This window comes from Eucyclogobius newberryi, unplaced genomic scaffold, assembly GCF_026437365.1.
Source record: "Eucyclogobius newberryi isolate DKJ021-1_F unplaced genomic scaffold, fEucNew1.0.hap1 SCAF_8, whole genome shotgun sequence".
Lineage (NCBI taxonomy): Eukaryota > Metazoa > Chordata > Actinopteri > Gobiiformes > Gobiidae > Eucyclogobius > Eucyclogobius newberryi.
In genome coordinates this window covers 21746516-21766900 of record NW_027316500.1, presented here as the reverse complement: position 1 = coordinate 21766900, position 20385 = coordinate 21746516, and the positions used below count along the sequence as shown (strand labels likewise).

The 20385-nt window shown below is 40.7% G+C and overlaps 2 protein-coding genes across 2 annotated transcripts; both read right to left on the bottom strand.

The window, feature by feature from the left end:
* Positions 1 to 5945: 5945 nt before the first annotated feature.
* hmx2 (H6 family homeobox 2) lies at positions 5946 to 8036 on the bottom strand. Its single transcript, XM_072436745.1, has 2 exons — positions 7484 to 8036; positions 5946 to 6865 (listed from the first exon to the last, which is right to left on the bottom strand). The coding sequence occupies exons 1-2, from the start codon at positions 7743 to 7745 to the stop codon at positions 6351 to 6353; spliced, it is 777 nt and encodes a 258-aa protein (XP_072292846.1). The 5' UTR covers positions 7746 to 8036; the 3' UTR covers positions 5946 to 6350.
* Positions 8037 to 11929: 3893 nt separating this feature from the next.
* hmx3a (H6 family homeobox 3a) lies at positions 11930 to 14593 on the bottom strand. Its single transcript, XM_072437407.1, has 2 exons — positions 13922 to 14593; positions 11930 to 13311 (listed from the first exon to the last, which is right to left on the bottom strand). The coding sequence occupies exons 1-2, from the start codon at positions 14202 to 14204 to the stop codon at positions 12674 to 12676; spliced, it is 921 nt and encodes a 306-aa protein (XP_072293508.1). The 5' UTR covers positions 14205 to 14593; the 3' UTR covers positions 11930 to 12673.
* Between the last annotated feature and the right edge of the window lie 5792 nt (positions 14594 to 20385).

Below are 20385 nucleotides of genomic sequence, written 5' to 3'. Positions count from 1 at the left end.
TTATGACAGTGTCCAAATTCAAAAGAACTGACCAATAATACAAAAGGCCTCAAATTCACTCAAATCTCATTTCATCTCACCTAGGCAATGCCTAAAGATATTGCAGGTGGCTTGTGGCTTTGACTGACACTTCACACGGTTTGGGGCGACCCCTGCTCCCTCTCCTAGGCTCCTAAAGACAGTATATTCCCTGGGAGGGAGTGATCCCTAATTAGCTGTCAGGTGATAGCGTGGGGCTTTCATTGTGCTGCTCCCGCTGCTGCGCTGCAGGCTATGTGGTCTTCAGTCAGTCTCAGGCTAAAGTGACAGATCATCTCTCTATACAGCAGCCCCCAGCCGCTCAAAGACTCCACTTTGTCCATACAAAGAGAGCACAACTCACATATTAAAAACAAAACTATCATATCTCACTTCCAAATTCACGCTTTTCAATAGATCCTGTGCAAATATTTCCCCTTCAGCCTTAGTAAGGGTACACATTTGAATTACTTGCATGTTGATTTTATACCAGGTGCCTTTCCCGACCCTAGCATCCTTACTAAAATCTGGACTGGCGGCACTGGCAATCTGTCCGTCCTTTGTTTCCAATAAACCGTTTTTTTGCTGTACCATTAATTCTTTACTGTATATTTCTTCTCTTAAGAAAACTTTATCGACTCCCAAAAAGCTACTCTTTATGTAAAGGCGACTCCTGATAACAGATAGGATTTCCCCCTCTGTCTGCAGTGTTTCGGTGCTTGCGCTCCTCCAGACAGTTCCAGTATCCACACGGGCTGCTCTGGGACCTTGTTTGAAGGTCGTGTCAGCACCGGGAAGTAAACGCTAGACCTTTTTGCGGTCGAGGTAAATGTACGAGGCGGCCCTGCGGGAGCGCTCCTTCCCTGGCTTTAATCGGCGCGTAACAGGCCCTTGTAGAGCCAAACTGTCTGCGACACATCAGCACTTAGAAATGAGAACCCCTCAGCCAACCCAGTGACGACTGCGGTCACTGCACACAGCCGCGTCTGCCCTGAGCACACAAATGTCTGCCCCTGGGCTCAGACAAATCACAGGACACTCATGTTGACCCTCTTGTTTCTTGTGTATTGTAATTGTGCATATATTTACTAGATATATATTCGTAAATGTTGTGATGTCTTGCTGTTTAAGGCAGACACATTATTATCAGCAGGTGTTGAACAACTGTCAGCAAAGACCATATGTTAACTGTCTGTTGACATCTAATGTAAAGGCTGTTTTCCAAAAGCATGTCAATATTTTAGGCGGGGGAAAAGTACTCAAATGGTGGAACTTAAGTTTGATACGTTGAGTAAATATACACGTCAAATAATGTTTAATTGTAACTAACATGTTCCATTAAATTATATTTAACAGTTTTGTTTTGCGTTTTCACCTAATTTCTGGAAATTCTTATTGAAATAATTTGCCACAAATCTGTAAATATTACAAATAGTGTATCTTAAAACAAAAGTGTTGTCCTGAATTTCTGATTCTGTATATGATGAGTACATTTTGAATTAAACATTGTTTTTTGAATTTTTGAATGCTGTGTGCCTGCTGTTTTATGAGATTATATAGCTTTATTTCATATACATACCACACAGCTGTAACCTTGCCTTTTTAATGTCTTTCTATTTTAATGGGACAGTGCAACTGCTCTTGTGTTTATCATCTTGTGAAAATAAACAATCTCTCAATGTCAGTGAGACAAAGCAGGATATACTGACATATCTCGTCTGCCACTGAAGCAAATCATTTGAAGGAGCCGAGAAAGCAAATTTAACAGTTCTAATGCTCCAGCCGAGAAACTTAATTTACCAATTTGCAGGAAGACAAGATGGCAGGAAACAAGCCAATTTGCCACGTGTGCAGCCTCTCTCTCTCTCTCCCTCTCCCTTCTCTGTTGGCTCATGAGAGGTAATTATCCCTAAAAAGAATGCCATGCCATATTAAGATGTGGCCGCATCAAAACGAGGGAGACAGCATCATTACCAGTAATTATGAGAGAATTAGAAACATCATTTAACTAAACGAGCAAATAATGTCCAGGATATTGAAGAAGCTGCCTGCACTTCTGCCGACCGCTGCAAGTCCCATTACAAAAATTGTAGGTCTTTAATAGAATAATGACATGCTTTATCTTGTGCCTGAGAGGGCCTTGTGGAAGAGACAGAAAACAACTGTTGCGCAGCCCTCTCTGCTCAAAGCGGGCCTGCTCTTGAGTAAGTAGCATAAGGCCTTCAAGATAATCCCCCTATTATCCTTACAAATACAAAATGGAGAGCAGAAAATTGTCTGTCACATCCATTATTGTGTCAAAGGTAATGCTAATGGACTTATCTCTAGAATAATAGCTGATTTCTCAATGTGAGCAGTTGCCTATAATAGTTTGATGCACGTTGCGCTGAGAATGGCACTTGAAGCAGGCAGTTCAAGAAATGGATGGTAATTTCCCAATGAAGCATAATGCTTTTTCCATTAAAGTCCAAATGCAGACTTTGCAGCTAAATATTGTTCTTAAGGGGCTTAACTTAGGAGGAGAAAAGGTACTCCGGACACCTTTTAGCTGCAAAAGTTTTCCCATTTTGTTTGTCATAAATGTGTGATTTATAACTTAAGGCAATAGTTATGGCATTAGGCAGGTGGTATTCAAGAAAATCCAATCAACAAAGAGTGCAGGGGCTATTGTGCAAAAGGTGCAACATTATACATAACAGGACATTTTAAGGCAGTACTTTTCTGAAATATGTCATGTGGAAATGTACAAGACATATTTTTCATCTTGTTTCATTAGCTGGTTTTATCTGAGCGTTCCAAATAAAATAAAACGTTAGCAGTCTAGAGAGATAAAACGATATGTATAGAAAATGTTACTGTACTAAAATCAGAAACATTTCCTTTTGTGTTTGTTTTTTTTACTTATTGACAGTTTGCATTTCTAGCCTTGTATTGCATTTGAGCTCAACATTTCTGTAAAACTTGAAAAGGTGTCTACAATATTCCCTTAAATACTGTAAATCATGTCAAACAAAATGTGTTTAAACCAGGCTCTGATATCACTCACATATACAGTATCTGATTGGGTTTACTTTGACAAAACCTGCTTGATTTGTCTTATTTTGTGATATTCTCAGGTTAATCCCTGTTTCTCCACTGAAATCACGTAATGTTCAACTTCATTTTTTGCCTCCGTTTTGGTTATTAAAATGTTTTTTTTACAAACTTGAAAATGTCCATAATTCACACTAACCACAACCATGCCATATAATTAAGACATGAACCGTCATTTTAATTTCTCACTTGCACTCTTTGCCTTTAACATACCTTGAATAAGTAATGGTGCCTCAAAAGAGAGATGGTCATGTGGAGGGATTGAGAAGGGGGGGGGGGGAACACACAAACACAATTTCTCTTCAGCTCCTTCATTTCCAGTTGATATAGAACAGAAATCATGAGAAATCACTTCTGGTCCGAGCTCTCCTTTTTAACCATTAGGGCATAAATACAGAAGCTAGTTAAAGGCAGCGGATGACAGGGCCTGGCTCAAAAACCTTGTTACGCTCCTCTCAAATTCATTTAGGCTCCAAACAGGTCTTGAGAGTTGTCTGGCTTAATGCATGGCGATTGCTTTTAAAACTCTCGTCTGGAGGCAAGCCCTGGACTCGGCATCTGCTCAGTGTTTAGCATTTTCATTGTCGGATGAGATTTACTTTTGCAAATCATGAAGTTTTGGAATAAAATGATTGGATCATATATTTCAATGAATACAAGGCCTACTCAATGATTTAAATGTTGACAAGAAAACGGGTTTGGAAACTTAAAATGAAATAAAAACGAATTACAGATTTTCTTTTTAATGCACGGGCCTTAACTAAAAGATATACAATTATTTTTTTATTCAATTTTATTTCGCCTTTTCAAAAACAGAATAAAAATGGTTTGTAGTCATGATTTCATGGACATAAAGTATACTTAAACTTTTATTCTGTGCCGTTCAACACAAAAAAAGCATCACATTTCTTCTTCCAAAGTCTGACAGAAACTGACAGAATCTCCAGCTCTAAAGCTTTTGATTAACTGTCCCCAATCCTAGTTCCATGACTTTTTAAGATAAATGTTCTTATACACAATTACACTTTTCAAGTAGAGGTGGGAAGATGGTCCAAAAAGTAGTAGCAGTAGTATTGGGAAGATGCAAATGTAATTACAGTCATCTCACATTAGTCTGATAATCAAACCTCATCTAATACATTTAATAAACATGTTTCAGAACTTTTCTCTTAATGAATTGCCAAAATATTAGTATGCAGATAATAAAAAAACAATAATAATATAAAATAAATCATATATTCATGTTTTACATTATCGCCAACCCAATTAAAAAAATAATAATATGTTTTTTTTTTTTAACAATTTGTCCCAGTTTTCTGACAGAAAAATGCTTATATTCTAGTGTTTAAAAAAAAAAAATTGGAAATGGAGTGACGAGACAAACATTTTATGATCGAAAACTAGATTATTATTCCCATTTGCGTTTTAGGGTGCCCCAGCTTTTTCAGATTTAGCATTGCAGGTTATTTTAACACTTTTTAAAATGACTTGCAGTGACTTTTGATCTACACCGTGTTATTCCAGAGAGTTAAATGGGTGATACCCGCAGGTTTTACTGTGATTCATTTTCATGTAAATACTCCTTGAAACACCCCTAGTATCAATTTGTCCAGCTCTGCCTCTCCTCTGCCTCCTGCGTGTGAGCCCACAGTTCCCATTACGCCCATCATAAATTACTATAGTTGGGTGAATTACACTTGCTTTTCACCTTAGTAGGCAGGTCTGATGAATCCTAAGGCACAACACATCATCTCAACAAATCTTCATCACCACGTCGCTCGCCGTCTCCGCGTCGTTTAAACCTCTTCAAATCATTTTCATTGCCTTGCTATTAAAATGTGTAATTCACAGCTGCCATTGAGCTGATACATTACACCTACCATCCTCTTTAGCCCAATCTTTTGCCCAACCACGTCCACCCTTCATCCTTCTATCTCCCATCTACGCGTCTCTAAATCAAGCAACTTTGGTTTGACAGCTCATGCAGATTCTCCTGCAGTCGACAAGGTGCAAACATCCATCCCAAAATAAGCAGCGCATTGCCGTCACACCTGATGACATAATGACCACTTGGAAACTAATAAACAGCTTCATTCAACCAAAGCTATTGCTCCTTTTCATAAGCGGCTCCCCTCCCCTGTTCTCCCTGTCTCACTATCTGTCACAAATTCATCCCCTCTGCACCTCTCCGGAGTTAGCCATAAATCACGGTTGTTGTCGAACGCTATCCATTTTCCCAGAAACACAAGGTGGCTGTTGCAGAAATTGGGTCAGGCATAATCTACAGGGCGACAGAGCTTTGCTACTTGTGATCATGCTAGATAGTGTAGCCATTAGCACCCATCCACTGAGAGATGTTGGGAAAGAAGAAAAGATGTGGTGGTCCCTTTAATGTAATGACACCTATAAGGAAAACGGTTAAATAACACTTTTATCTTAAATCGAAATTTAATGACTCACAATTCAACTTTAAATGCAAACTATGTCATCCCTAGTGTGTCCAGGATACCAGTGTAAATGATGCAGTGGTGTATTAATATGCATTTGATACAGTGAGATTGTTGAATCCTTTGTGGTGTGTCCTCTTACAAGTCCTGATGCCTGAGAAGCCTGAAGACGCACACTTCAAATGCACAGAGGAGCCGCCCAAAGGCTGCCAGGCTTAAGATGACGTGGGTCTCACATGCTTTCTTAATTCTCAGAGTTTTATTTATGTATTTATATATATATATATATATATATATATATATATATATATATATATATATATATATATATATATATATATATATAAGGTGACTGGTCTTAGCAAAATGACATAAAGAAACTTTCAGTGAAATAGAAAATTTATTGAATGGCAGTTATTATTGAAAGTTTAAATAACAATAGAAAGGATTATATTTCCTGTGAGTGGAAGCTTGAGCTGGTCCTGTAGCAGTGGGTTCATGTCAGGTGACATCTGATATATTTGACAAACCACTTGTTTGGTAAAAAACAATGTAAAAGACCTAGTCCTCTGCTGAAGTGATAATATATGAGATAAGAAGTAGGCTATAGGTGTAATTGAGGCAACAAATAAAATTAAAAATAAACGTACAAAATTATTACAATAATTATACACATGGTGTATTTTAACATTGGGAAGCTGATTGCTTTCAGTGAGACATACAGTTGCTGCATAATATATATCTCAACAAATGAAGTGGTACTATACAGGGCTTATGCGGTGCACTGCAGCGTCAGTACTCGAGCTTGTTGTACAGGTTGTACAATGGTAGCGCTGGCAGGTTGCTCCCGGTGTAATACAGCGGGGTGGGAAAGGCAATAGAGCGCGGCACCGGGACCCGCAGTAAGGAGTTCTCTCGAAAAACCAGCGGCATTCCCACGAGTGTCTGTGCCGAGGCGTGCGCCATGTTGGCCGCCTCCAGTTCGGCTGAGAGTTGCCGCTTCCATTTGTTCCTACGGTTCTGAAACCAAGTCTTGACCTGCGTCTCTGTGAGCTGAAGGCTGGTCGCGAGGCAGGCCCGCTCCGAGCTGCTCAGGTACCGCTTCATGTCGAAAGTGGACTCCAGCTGGTACACCTGGCTCCGGGAGAACACCGTGCGCGTCTTCTTCTTGGTGCCTTGTTTGTCCGAGCACTCAGACTGTTGCTCCTCGCACAGAGGGGACATGTGGCACGCGCCCTGCTCCTCCTTGTAGTCCTGGAGCAGTGGCCGGCGCGCATCGCCTGTGGACAGCAGACCTTTGGTCGGACCTGTGCGTAAAGGGAGAGGTGTTTTAGGTTTAGCGGCACGCAGGAGAGCTCTTTGGAAGTGACAACTGCCTCGCTGACTTTTAGATAAATAAGCACCCGAGTGTGAAGCCTGCTGAGTTGCCTACTATTATTTAATTCACTTCTATTTAACGCTCGATTGGCGACGTGTAGTACGCCATTTTGAAAACCCTGGTTCATCAATTAGGCTGGCTCAATTGAATTTGAAATGAGAGGAAAGGCCAGAGGTCTAATTATTAATATTAGACCGGCAGCATTCAACCCTCCTCCGCAGTTATAACAGCATTCACGCGCATTACGACACACGGGCAATAAGTGGGGTTCGTGCACCAATGCACATGCAAAATATATAGTCCACTCTAGTCAAATATATAGTCTCCCCCTCCTTTTCTTTTTAAATAACAATTGTTTTAAATTTGCTCCCATCATAAAAAAGCTAAAACATGGAAATGGAATGGGTGTGTGATAATAACAACAACAACAACAACAACAACACCACCCTGATAGTATAATAATAATAACAATAATATTAATAATAATAATAATGATAATAATAATGATAATAATAATAATAATTGTCGTAGTAGGTGAATAACTTACCTAAGCAGGAGAAGCTGTGCGTCTGTGCACATGGCTCGCTGTGCGTCGTGTCGGAGGAGCAGAAGCAGTCCGCAGAGTCCTCTCCTCCGCTGCAGTCTTCTGAAGACACGGACAAGGAGCGTCTGCGCGGCGGCGCGTGCGGCGGAGGCTCCTTGTTGGCGGTGCGTGGCGTCTCTGAGCTCGTGCCCAGAATGGACTGGATGGTGAAGCTGGAGATGGGGCCCGAAGAAGCCTTGCTCCCGCTGTCTTCTGCGCCGCTCATTGTAGCTTCATAACAGTCCTCGCGCTGTGTCGCTTTTGTCTCAGTGCCTAAAATACTGCCTTTGTCTCGTGTGGCTGTTAATTGTGGAGTTTTACATTGAAGGAGTTGTTTTTTCTAGAGCTCGGGGAACATGAGTGTAATCCTGGTCCTCCTCCTCTCGCTCTGCTCACCAGCAGTGGGCTGCGTGGCTTCATTTGCATGTAGGTAAGCCCCTCCTGGGCCAATGGCGGCTCCGCGCTCCAGCCCGGAACTTTCAAACTGCTGTCAAGTCCGTGACGGGCCAAGAGAGGGAGAGACTCATGTGCTCTGTGAGGGCCATAATACACTTAAACCGATATGGTTATTAATATGTTTTAATGTTCTTATTTCCTTGTCATTAGGCTTCATTGCTTTGTTAAATTCAATTTTGCATAATGTTTTTCATATTGCATATTTTCACATGACATTTTATTTTCCTTTTGTTATTTAATTGATGGCTTCCTCACACACTCTTCCCATAACTGATGTAAATGAGTGGGTCTGTCACCTGAACATGACCCCACGTGCGCACGCGTTTCCTGTTATGAGACATGCGCACGCGCTCATGTCACAGGTTTGAGAACTGATACAGCGACCTTGTTCAATTTCATGAAAATAATAAACTCATTCTCTGTCCATTATCTGCAATTAAGAATTAATTTGATCATTAGTGCTGCCTCATGATGACCGCGCGCGTGGAGAGGAGTGGAGGCTAGCTAATTGATTGAGTAATTGATTGGAGGGGGCCGAGTGCGCGTGCGGATGCGTGCTGTGCGTAAGAAGAGACAAGAGGCCCCCTCCCAACTGTGTGCTCTTGTTCCGCGGCGGGACAGCTGCTTTTGTGAAGAGCCCACATCACACACTTTAATCACTTGTCAGCGCGTAGATTGACAGGACTCTGTAGGTTTGTGGTGATGTGTTTCTTATCGTGCCACACGGAAGCACCTGGACACGCGCGTCAAAATGGCAGCTGCTAAACGGTCTCACCAGAGGCGCAGGGGAGGCCTTTGGTGAAAGAGGGTGAATATATGAGGCCACGACCATACGGGATTTATGGCGTTTGCACATAAGGCGTGAAATCCACAATGACAGTCAAATGGGTTTGTTTTACCACAAAGACCTTTGTATCTGTCTTCATCACTTTGACTTTCTTTAGGTACCTAAGAAGTAACGCTGGACTTCAAATCCGTGGTGTTTATTTCGTAAGGGTGACAGTATATTGGTATGGTAATGTTCACGTCTGCGTCTCAGTGTGATTTTATGATGTTTAAAGCGCCTAAGTGCAGCTTCCATCAAAGTGATGTGTGTCGTAGTCGTACACGCGCCCTACCGCAATAACAGAACAAGATCTTGGGAAAAAGCAGCCAGAAGAAAGACAGATGAAGTTATGAGGAGCTTTGATCTGAGAATCAAGCTTCAATAAATATTAAACAAAAAGCCTTTTTATATGTGTGTATTATGATATATGGCGTGTCCAAGTCTAGAATAAGGAAATTACCAGAGAAAATCATATCAATAAATTCTCTAAGTATAAACGTTGATTATGTTTCGATTTTCATTCAAGGAAGCGGGGCCTGCTCCTTTTTCAGGGGGCGTTCTCGCGCGCGCGCATCCTCCTGTGTGTGCGCGTGCACGTAAAAGAGAGAGTTGTTAACGCGAGCAAAGCGCGAGCCCTGAAGGTGTACAATTTATGTAATGTGGCTGTGGAAATGAACTGGGTAATTTATTGGAAAACACAAAGTCAGGAAGATGGGATCAGTACAGCCTATCCAAAGGCTCCTATCCATCAAGTTCCAATTAACAACCTAACCATTGAGTTTTAATGGCTTTCCAATCTACTGCCCTGATAGACTCATCAATTCCTCAGGGAGAAATTAAGAAAATCGACCGCCCCTCGGCGTTTCACTGTCATTCTTCACAGCAACTATATGTCAAATTAAAAACACAATTAAAATTTAAACTGTTCCAATCAGACGGTGCCCCGCAACCTATGTTTCACTTAATAGAACTTTGATGAAAAACTGATGCTTGCGTTCAATCAGAAAAGCAAATGGTGTGGCTTTTAAAACAAGATTTCCCTTTTTCAGATGTTAACTTGTTGTGAACGTCTTGGAGATCAGCTGTGTAAAAGTGCGAGTGAAGAATTTATCATTGTTGATCCTATCAAATGGTCAAGTAGCCTAAAGGAAAGCTTTAGGCCTACCCTTCAGTAAATCAGTTTTAAGTTATATATACTTAAATATATATAAGTTATATATACTTAAATATATATACATACATACATATATACATATATATATATATATATATATATATATATATATATATATATATATATATATATATATATATATATATATGGTTGAAAATGCTCTTAATTGTCAAAACAACCTATCTTGAAATAATTATCGGAATTGATATTAATCCAATCTCGAAAGGTTCTTGACGCACGTAACGAATGTTCTCTTTTTGATTGCACGTGTTCCACTGTGTTTTGGCAGTAAAATCCTCCAGGGTGGGTTAGCACGTGGTTAGGCTATAAAGAAATGTTAGGGGTCATGATACAAAACTTGTGTATTCTATACGCTGCTGCAGCTTTCTATAAGTGAAACTCATAACCTCTCTCGTGGAAGCGCTCAAAACTGTGCTCTCTACTCCAAAGCTTTGTATAAATGCTCCAATTTGTGCATGGCAGATTTGACTTCAGAGTAACATCTCCTATAATTGTCCATCACACATGCCAGAGGCTGCACAAGAGCCGTGCATTACGCAAGGTGGTCGTGCCACTTGTGTGTTTCCAAACTGCTGCTAAAACCTCTGATAGGGGGCTTAAAATTACCCATTCAGCTCTCCATTTTAATAGAAGGTAGTTGCGGATGCGCACGCTCCACGGTCACGTCCGCTTGTCCCCATTCCTGCAAATGTATTTTATCTGATTTTGGCCCCGCTCTCTTTCTCTTTTACATAAAGATGTCGCACAAATGGAAATTATTGAGTGGTAATTTTTACAATTTATGCGCGCAAATCAAGGTCATGTGCCGTGCCAAACTGACCCGTGAACATTGCTCTTACTTGACGCAATATGGCGTAGACGTTTCAAGATCGATATGTGCTAGAGGAATAATGCCATACCAATCTATTCATTTGCAATAATGGGACCGTTATGAGGGTGCGCGCTAGGTGCACGTCAATAATTGGGTGATATTTGAATGAACCCTTTGTCTCTAAGAGGTCATAATGGGAAATATGTAACCGATTTATATCTTTCCAATGGTCATACTTTGGCTGTACATAAAAGTTGAAAAAATCCATTATAGCCACACTGCGTCATTTCTTAAACCACGTTTTTAGCATTTTGTGAGAGGCTTGTTTTTACGCATTGCACTTTAAGTTTTAGGCCCATTTGTTTATATGTAGGTTACAAATTGTAGTATAAAGGAGCAACGCTCACCTACAAAGTTTTATATGGGAACTTTTCAGTGCCTGTTACGGAAAAACTACACAAATGTTGTATTGATAAAATATTGTGTCTAATTCTTATCCCATTATGTTTTATTTTAGTTCCTTGTAGCTTATATGCGCCGCTGGCTATTCAAAAGATAAAATTGTTTTTCATTTGTTTCCGTGCCCGTGTTATTTCTGCACTTTGTGGTATACTTTGTGGGACACTGTGCCTCATTGAATTATTTTCCCAATAAAGACCCCAGGATGTGGCTTAATGAATCAAATAATGCATTTTTCCTCATGGTTGCTTATTATATTTATCAAAGATTTGGGCCTAGGTCTATAGTTGTAGCGACAAGGCAGAATAAGACTACGTTGCGCGACTTATTACTTAAATTCAGTTCAAATTATGAGCTTTTAAACTTCAAATAACACGTGCATCTATAGTAAATAATGACAAATCTAAAATGTAGCCTAAACAAAACAGTGCCAACATACTGGTGAGAAATGTCCTATTGGGTGCCCTCTTGTGAATACATAAGCCCTAATTTTGAGCAAGATGGTTCCAATTACGCATCTAATTGAGTGCGTCCGTGTTTATGCAAAATGACATCGTCTGAGAGTACAGCCATGAATAAACCACCTGCCCGAGTGTGGAGGTGCAAGGGTTTTCCACAAACATCAAAATATGCTAAATAGTATGTGTAATTAGAATATGAGCATTAAAATTTAAGGAATATTCTCCATTTATTTCACAACATGGTTCGGCAATACAATATCAAAACGTGTCTTAACTGTACAAAGTTGAAGCGGCAGGTGGCAGCCCCTCATTAAATATATACATTTACATTTGTACACCGCTGTGGTCCAGCCGCTGTCTGCTCAAACAAAACAAAATAACACACAAACAAGAGTCACTGGATCGCTCGGTTGTGCTTTGAAAGAGTTCACGACCTAAACATAAAGCTACGGATATTTTACACTTCTGTCTTGATTGTCTCCGAAAGAAAAAATGTCACAACAACGCTTCGACAACATGATCTCACACACGTGGTGATTTTAGTTTGAGTTTACGGGCTTTTCTTTTCAATGTATTGCACGCACTTAAAATGGACATTTGAAAATAAAAAAAAAGGTCAGTAGTGTAAACACATGAGTGGCCCCCGTGTCATCAGGCAGTGTAGGCAGTGGACTCCTGAGGTCTGAGGTGGTCTGAATAATAATAATAATAATAATAATAATAATAATAATAATAATAATAATAATAATAATAATAATAATAATAGTAATAGTAATAGTAATAATAGTAATAATAATAGGGTGATGACACGTTAGGTTGTCAAGTCCAATCGGTCCTGGCAAATGACCATTAGTTGCCTCCATTTTTTTTCCATTTTTTTGGTGAATAAAAAAATATAGTCCTTTATTATTATTATCATTATTCTTATTATTATGTGTCATGTTCTTCACACGGGTCTGAGCAGCGGCACCGACGTCACTATGGGATGTGAGTAGTACACGCCCGGATGTGGGAACGTGAGCAGCGGCTGACTGGCGGGCACACCGGCCGAGCCGTTCGTGTTGTCTGAACCAGAGTTCTCATGGTACAGAATGGGGACCCGGACAATCCTCTGCGCCGCAGCGTGGCTCAGGTTCGCGGCCTCCAGCTCCGCCGCCAGCTGCCTCTTCCACTTGTTCCTCCGGTTCTGAAACCAGATTTTGACCTGCGTCTCGGTGAGGTGAAGGGACGCGGCCAGACCGGCCCGCTCCGAGCTGCTCAGGTACCGCTTCATGTCAAACGTGGACTCGAGCTGGAACACCTGGCTGCGGGAGAACACGGTGCGCGTCTTCTTCTTGCGGCACGGCTTCTTGTCGTCGTCGCCGCCGCCGCCGCCGCGCTTCTTCCAGTCCTCCGCCTCGTCCTTGCGGCCCTCCTCCGCGTCGCTCTCCTCCAGGATGATCTCATCGCCGCTCTTGCTGTTGTTGTGCTCGTCCTCCTCGTCCTCGTCTTTGGAGTCGGGTTCGGTTTTGAGGAGAAGGTCCGGCGAGTCCCGGTCCGTGCCTGAGGTCGGCGACGAGTCTCTGGCCACGGGTTTGTCACTCACTAAAAGACACAGGACACAACGTAAACACTCTCGTCTCTCGTTACGCGCCGCCTGTTGATTCCCTTTGTACAGTAATCATCTATTTGGCGTTATTCAGCCTATCCACTTTCAAATCCTGTGCGGACAGAGAAGTAACGCCAGCGCCGGGGCCAAAATACTCCAAACTCCTTTCTGAGGATTTAGCGCGTTTTATGCAGCTGTTTATTGATCTATTTCTGAGCGTGGCAGTGCCCAAACAGCACACGCCATTGGTTACAAGCTGCAGGCTATAACTTAAAAAATAAATAAATAAATAAAATCAGAGGTAAATACTAAATCGTTTTGTTTTTGGGGATTTTATTTAATATACGATTTGATCTTTGAATAAACAAGGACTCGCATAAGGTTCTGAAAATATTACTAATATGTCCATGCAAGAACCTTTTGAAATTTTGACTTTGTTTCCTCTCCACATTGTTAACAATACACAATTTGTTGGGACCACATAAATCCTACAAGTGACGGCAGAGGCTAACATTTTTTTTATCTTTAAACAAGGAGCATACAATGATTTGATACAGTTGAATGATCATATTTATTTACAACATGCAGAGTTTGCACATGGTTTACCGTCAGTTCGGTGCAGGTGCGCCGCCGTGCCCAGGGTGTAGGGATACCACCATGCCGAGGTGCGCTCCAGATAGTGCGCCGGGAGACTGAACCTCTGAGCGGGCAACTCAAACCGTGGGAAGCTGAAGTCTCCGACCTGTGACAGGGAGAATCCCCCTTCCAAAGCCGTCTTCGTGGCAGCCAATACCGGCCTGGGCTTGGACGGTTTGCTGTCACAGTTGAGCAGGTTCTTTATAAAGAAAGGCGAGTCCTTGACAGAAGTCTCTTGCGTCGTCTCAGGCATCGCTTCGGCTGTTATTGAAAAGGAAATGGATGCGAAATCAAATAACAATAATAAAGGTCACTTACACACAGCCTGTATCCCGAGTGCTACTGTGTGCTTTACTTTAAGCCGGGAGGAGATTTGTCGCTCGTAAAAGTCGTGTCCTGTTTGGCTTAAAACGCGACGAAAACAGTATTTACGCCAAAACGCGTCAAAATAAGCAGAGAGCTCATCCCCGGTTCGTCAAAGAGGAACCAAAGCCTGTCCACTGTGTCAGTCACTCTGGCGTCTGATGCTAATGATGAAATAAAAATGTCATCCAAGTTAAATGCGGAAAGTATAGGCGATTGGGCATGTACAATGGCAAATGGGATTGGGAGAGACTGCGAGGAGAGAGAGAAGGAGGGAAGGAGAGAAGGCCGTCCCCCTGTTCTCTGCGCACTCTGAGGCTGCAGCCCCTGCAGGGCGCTCGCCTGTTATTGGTCTGCACACTCCAATTAGGCAGCAAATGAACACAGGGCTTTTAGTGCTGAAAGGAAGCTTTGGGATAAGCGCCAAGGATGAACGAGTACCATAACGATGAAATGACAATGGGACGAATGTACAAGTTTAAGAAGTTTGTTGCTCGAGATAAGTCACAGGCTTCAGGCCTTTCAGAAAGATATTTTAAATAACAAATATAATACACCATTCAGCAATTCGCTTTACAAATTAACCTCTGTTCTATGGTTGTGTAAGAGTCATCCACAGGTTGTATATCATAATAATAGGAACTGAAAAAAAATGTATTTGCATTGCATGCTCAAAGTTTTCTTCAAATAGAAATTAGGTTATTTTTTTATTTATTTTTTAAACAAATGTTTGAAGAACATACAATATATTTTTGTGCGTAAAAGTGCAGTGCTTTTTGTGTTTTAATGGCAGGTGATGTTTTATTAGTTGCTTTTCAGATTTGTGTTTCATACGTTGATATATGTAATAGTTTTAACTCTTTCTTCTTGCGCTGTAGAGGCCTGAGCGTCCACCGTACTTTTTTATTAGCTATAATTCATCCATTTTAGAGCAACGACAATGTTGAAGGGTCATGCGGACACATTTTGTACTAATCGATGAGGGATATTTTTCTAATGACAGTACTCTTTGTAATGTTTCTGTTTATTCACTCATTGATTTGAATTGACTAGAATAGAGTGGAAACCTGCAGGTGTAGGACCAGCGGGGAGACAGCGCCCTCTTTGGGTGTCGAAGGGGATCTGCATGCGCTTTTGTTATCGATAGTCAAATTATAAATTGAAACATTTTATGTTTGTCAGGAAGACTATTATTCATTTACCTACACAATGATTTACATTTTAAGTGTTGATTTTTAACAAGGATTAGGTTACTTTTTACTTTGGAATGGTAAAGTGAAGTGTTACATTTCCTAATAGTTTGGTGTGGGTCAGAGTAAGTAAAGATGAGCTGCCTGAGCACAGATATCCTCTTACCAAGTGTAATTACTGCCTCATGGTCATCATCACAGCACTACAACAAGCACAAGTGTCTTTCCCTTTGAACTACAACCTGTGATGACGGGTGCTTAGTTTTGGAATAGTGCCTTCAATTAGACAGGCACCCATTCGAATGTCTTTTTTATTCAGACCTTTTGATGAAAATATGAACAACCCCCTTTTACATGTATATGTGTCAGTTGGGGATATACAGAAGGTGGGTATGGTCAACGATGCTAATATTAACTTTTCTGGTGGGGGGGGTCTGCGTCCATGCAGACAAGCAGGTATGTCATCTTGCATTTATTCAGTTACTGGTGTTTTTATATCAAACAAAACAACAACTTGTGGGCTCATGCTTATATCCATGGAGATAGCTACATTTAATGCAATATTGCCATAAGTTACATAATGCACTTTAATTAGAGGGTTTCTTATAGAAAGTCAGCATTGCAACTGTATATTGTTCACATTTCACTATATCTATGTTACTCTGTTTTCCTTAATATACACATACATTCATAGCTTATGGATACTCCTATTGCAGGTGGTAAAGATCATCTTTGCAGCCATAGGCATGAGGTGAATACAAGTCACTGACTGGACTACAATACAGACGTTTAAATCAAAAGAGCTCATGTCTCTGGTTTTCACAGCATAGCTGTAGTTTTTACGATTAAAACATTTCAACGCAGAACTCTTCACATCCCATTATGTGTTACTAGTTCTTAATAACAATGACAAATGTGTCTGGGGTAATAAAACCAAACCTTGAACCTTTGAACGTGCCCCTTTAAGATTCTTCTACTCTGCATTGATCACAAACCTATAGTGGCCTGTGGCCAGAGGCCATACAGACCCTCGCAATGTTCCATAAGTCTATTTTTGTTGCTCCTCGGGTAGGTTACAATGACTTTTATATTATTTATTTCAAAGTGCCTAGATATTGATTATTTCACCAGGAAAAATGACAAATGGCAGCAGGGAATGACACGGTCAGCAGGTTCTATTAGAGAAATGATAGTGTTGCTCGTGGTTTGTTAAAAGCTCCAGTTTAGATACTTTATAGGTTTACATCCATCATCTTCTAATGACTGGCCTGATGAAAAACACAGGGTCTGGTGACAATGGCCCCGTGCAGCCAACTTTGCTGCGTAATTGCTCCCATATTAAATATAGATTTTTGTTTTGATATCTTGTGAGAATTCCTTTTGGTGGCTCAGAATTGTGATAAAGGACGTGGATACAATGGCAAAAGGCTCAAAGGGCGATAACTAGAAGAGGAATGGGAGGAATAGGTTCTGCTAGTAACCTCTACAAAATGTGGCAAAAGCTATAGTTTGTTTTTGAAGACAGTACTGAGTTTTACCCAAAAATGTAATACTTCCAACTGTATTCATGAATTATACAACTAATTTCATTTTGTTACATAAAATAACTAATGCTACAGGTCTTATCATTATAAATTAGCTGCATGGAGAGAATACTAGCTTCATATCTTATATTGTGTTCCTAATATATATTTAATTTTGTCACATAGACGTGTTCAAGCAAAGGTGCTTGAATACATAAGCAGCAAGAACATAATTGAAGCAACACTATAAGTTCTAATATGGGCCCCTTCCTTATCCAATGTTAAATTACTATTTGCTGATCTTTTGTGAGTCCAAGCATGTAATGTTAAATTGGACACCCTGATCAAGCTCAGCGTTTACCTAGGCCTTTTGGAGATCTAAGTGTCCAACTGCATCAACACAAACAGCATCGTCTATCACTGAGCCAGTCCACTGTGTGTCCGCTGTCCACTTTAAACTGGACACTTCAGTTTGTGACGAGCCATTACCCAGCCAAGGCCACACTGAGATTTAAGTATTGTATTTAAACTTGTAAAGGCATCGGTGTCCGTCCACTGACCCAGCACGCTTTAATTGGGATTGTGCAGCTATTGATTGGTGAGTGGCCAGTCCAGCTTGAATTACTGCCTGATTAGCTTTTACTCGGCACCTAGCTCAGGCCTGGCCAATGAGCTCAATGTCACACAGGTTGAAGCACTTCACCCTCCACTTAACTACAGGAATACACTTACTTCCTGTGTAAACAGGAAACCGCCCCTTGATAGTGTGTGAGTGTAGTGATCATTTATGAAATACTGTGGATCAAAAGTATAGACAGATCACGGTTTGAATCAAGGTTTATAGTAAAAGAGCTTTACAAAATTAGAAAAACCATTTGCAATTACTTTGGTACCAGTTCTTCACTCACTCAAGTCTAACGCAACATTTTTGACAAAATTGAAAGTTTATGTTTGAATGTGAGAACAACAATCTATAAACCAGATTTTGACCTGCGTCTCAGTGAGGGGAAGGGACGCTCCGAGACTTAACCACTAAATAAATCAATACATTCAAAACCTGAAGGAATTTTTATGTTATTTTTTGCCTTGTATGAATGGCTGTAGAATATTTGTAGGAATATTATTTTTCCTTTAGATGATATCTCAGACACATCCAGACAGTTTTGACATTTCCATCACAAATGTACCGGTAACCACATATGACCTTCAGAACCAACAGCCTGTTTTTCTTCCCTTACACTATTGTATGCGTTCATAAATGCACTGAAAGTGTCTGCCTTCTCTTTATGTGAATATGAGTTATTAACAGCCTTTAGAATATCTGGCTACATCGCCTTCTCAGCATGAAACATATTGTCTCACAGTTTGGGTGGATGAGTCGATCTGTGCACATTCTATCAACTCCTGATCCTTTTTTGGTGGAAAAGATGAAACTCTGAGACAGCCGTGTGAGAGATGTATCCCTCTTTCTTTATTAAGAGCAGCTTAGCAGGGCCCGCTTCAATACCTTGCCTGTGTGTTAGTCCAAAGTGGTGCCCTGAAATGTGTCATTACAACTGGGTAATCTGAAAAGGCCAACAGAAAAGTTCTCATCAGTGTCAGTGCTGAGATATAGATATGGGCCGAGTAACAAATGGCCGAATACACGGGCGCCAGAGCACACCATCAATAAAGCAATTTCTAGTGTCATAACAGCCACGTTTTTCCTAAAGCCAACCCTTTCAAAAAACTTTTCTCTCCGCAAATCGCCACCACAGCAGCACCACCATTACTGGCTCCCCCTGCCTTGTGAATTTAATGGATTCCGTACAAATAATATTCCAGCGTAATGGAAAAGGTTGAAGTCGCAGAAGACAGATGAAGTCATAAACACGTATAATTGAGAATCAAAGACCGATAAATTTTAAACTGCTATCCATTTTCTCCCTTTAGATGATGATCTATGTTATGGCGCCCGCTGGAAAATGGAGAAGATTATGGGGCCAAATTATAACAATAAATTTTCTAAACATACACCTTGATTATGCTTCGATTTTTTCAGAGGGGTAGAGGGGGAAAGGGAGAATGGCGAGAGAGAGGGGATGGGGATTGCTGAAAGCTTGCTGCCTAAATGGCGCCATAAAATAGGTTTCCTGCTCTTTTGCCTGCAGAGCGTAGGCACGCCTGGAGGTGTGACCCCCCCACGCTCACACTCTAAATGGGGGAAATGAATTGTACGTAATTTATGGCAAACGCGCACACAGTGAGATTAGATCAGCATATCCCATCAAAGGAACAACAATCAATCAGCCTCTAGTTAACAGCTTTAAACACATAAACCAGGGCAGCTAATGGTTTCCCAATTTAACAGATTGATAGACTTATCCGCTCCTAAGGGATGTATTAAGGAAACCGGTCACTCTGACACTGGCCCTGACACTTTTGACAGGACACCTACCTCACCTTACCCAATACTATCCTCCACAATATAGTAGGTTAACCCGGGTATTAAGACAGAACCAATTTTTCCATTCGTCACTGCGGAAAGGCACTCCAGCTGGGATTTGTTATTCAAATGGGGCAGGCTGTGGAAGTGTGTCAGATGTGGAGAATGAGCCCATTTTAATGACCTGATTATCGCAGGTCATTTGGAACTGTGAAATCAAGGAAGCTATTCAAATCCACTTAACAATATCTAAATGTAGCCGGCCATTCAAGCAGAGGATGTAGTTTAAAAGAAGGAAGCTGTTTATTTCATACCTCCTTAGTCATGGTTAGTGGTCTAGGAGTTTATTAAAAAGCTCAATTTAGATTTAAATCCTAAAACATTTTAAAGTCTATATGACAGGTTCCCATGTTTTCTAATTATGATGTTGTTTGTGAGATAGTCTCTGTGGTGAGTAATTGTGATAGTTTTACATCAGACAAGTTGCAATTTGTGAAGACAATTTGGAAGTAGAGCTGAGTTCAACAACAGAACACCTCCACCTCTGTGATGTCATCAGAAAGCGCCATTCCATCAAAACATGCAGAGAAAATGTTCACGCAACTTACATATTTTTATGACAATTTAAACAAGCACACAACAAAATAAACGTGTTTTCAGGTGGTATTATTTGTCAAATCATAAATATTGTATGATTTAAATGGATTTTGGCTCTTGTTTTCAGTATGGTTGCTAAGTAACAGTTGTCGAATTACCTCTACCTATGTCATATTTCCTGGCCATGTCAAAACAGGAAGTACAATTATAAACTCAACCGAAACTGCCAAATTGGAGAAAATTGGAGAAAACTGCCAAATTGGAGAAAAACAAGCAAAAATGGTGGCCAAATCTTAAATATAATCATATTCCTCTTGCTTTACTGAAAGGTGTAGT

Coding starts and splice junctions, on each gene's coding strand:
- hmx3a (XM_072437407.1), bottom strand. CDS start 14,204: ATGCCTGAGACGACGCAAGAGACTTCTGTCAAGGACTCGCCTTTCTTT. Junction 13,312..13,921: donor GCACCTGCACCGAACTGACG/GTAAACCATGTG, acceptor TGTGTCTTTTAG/TGAGTGACAAACCCGTGGCC.
- hmx2 (XM_072436745.1), bottom strand. CDS start 7,745: ATGAGCGGCGCAGAAGACAGCGGGAGCAAGGCTTCTTCGGGCCCCATC. Junction 6,866..7,483: donor GCACAGCTTCTCCTGCTTAG/GTAAGTTATTCA, acceptor CTTTACGCACAG/GTCCGACCAAAGGTCTGCTG.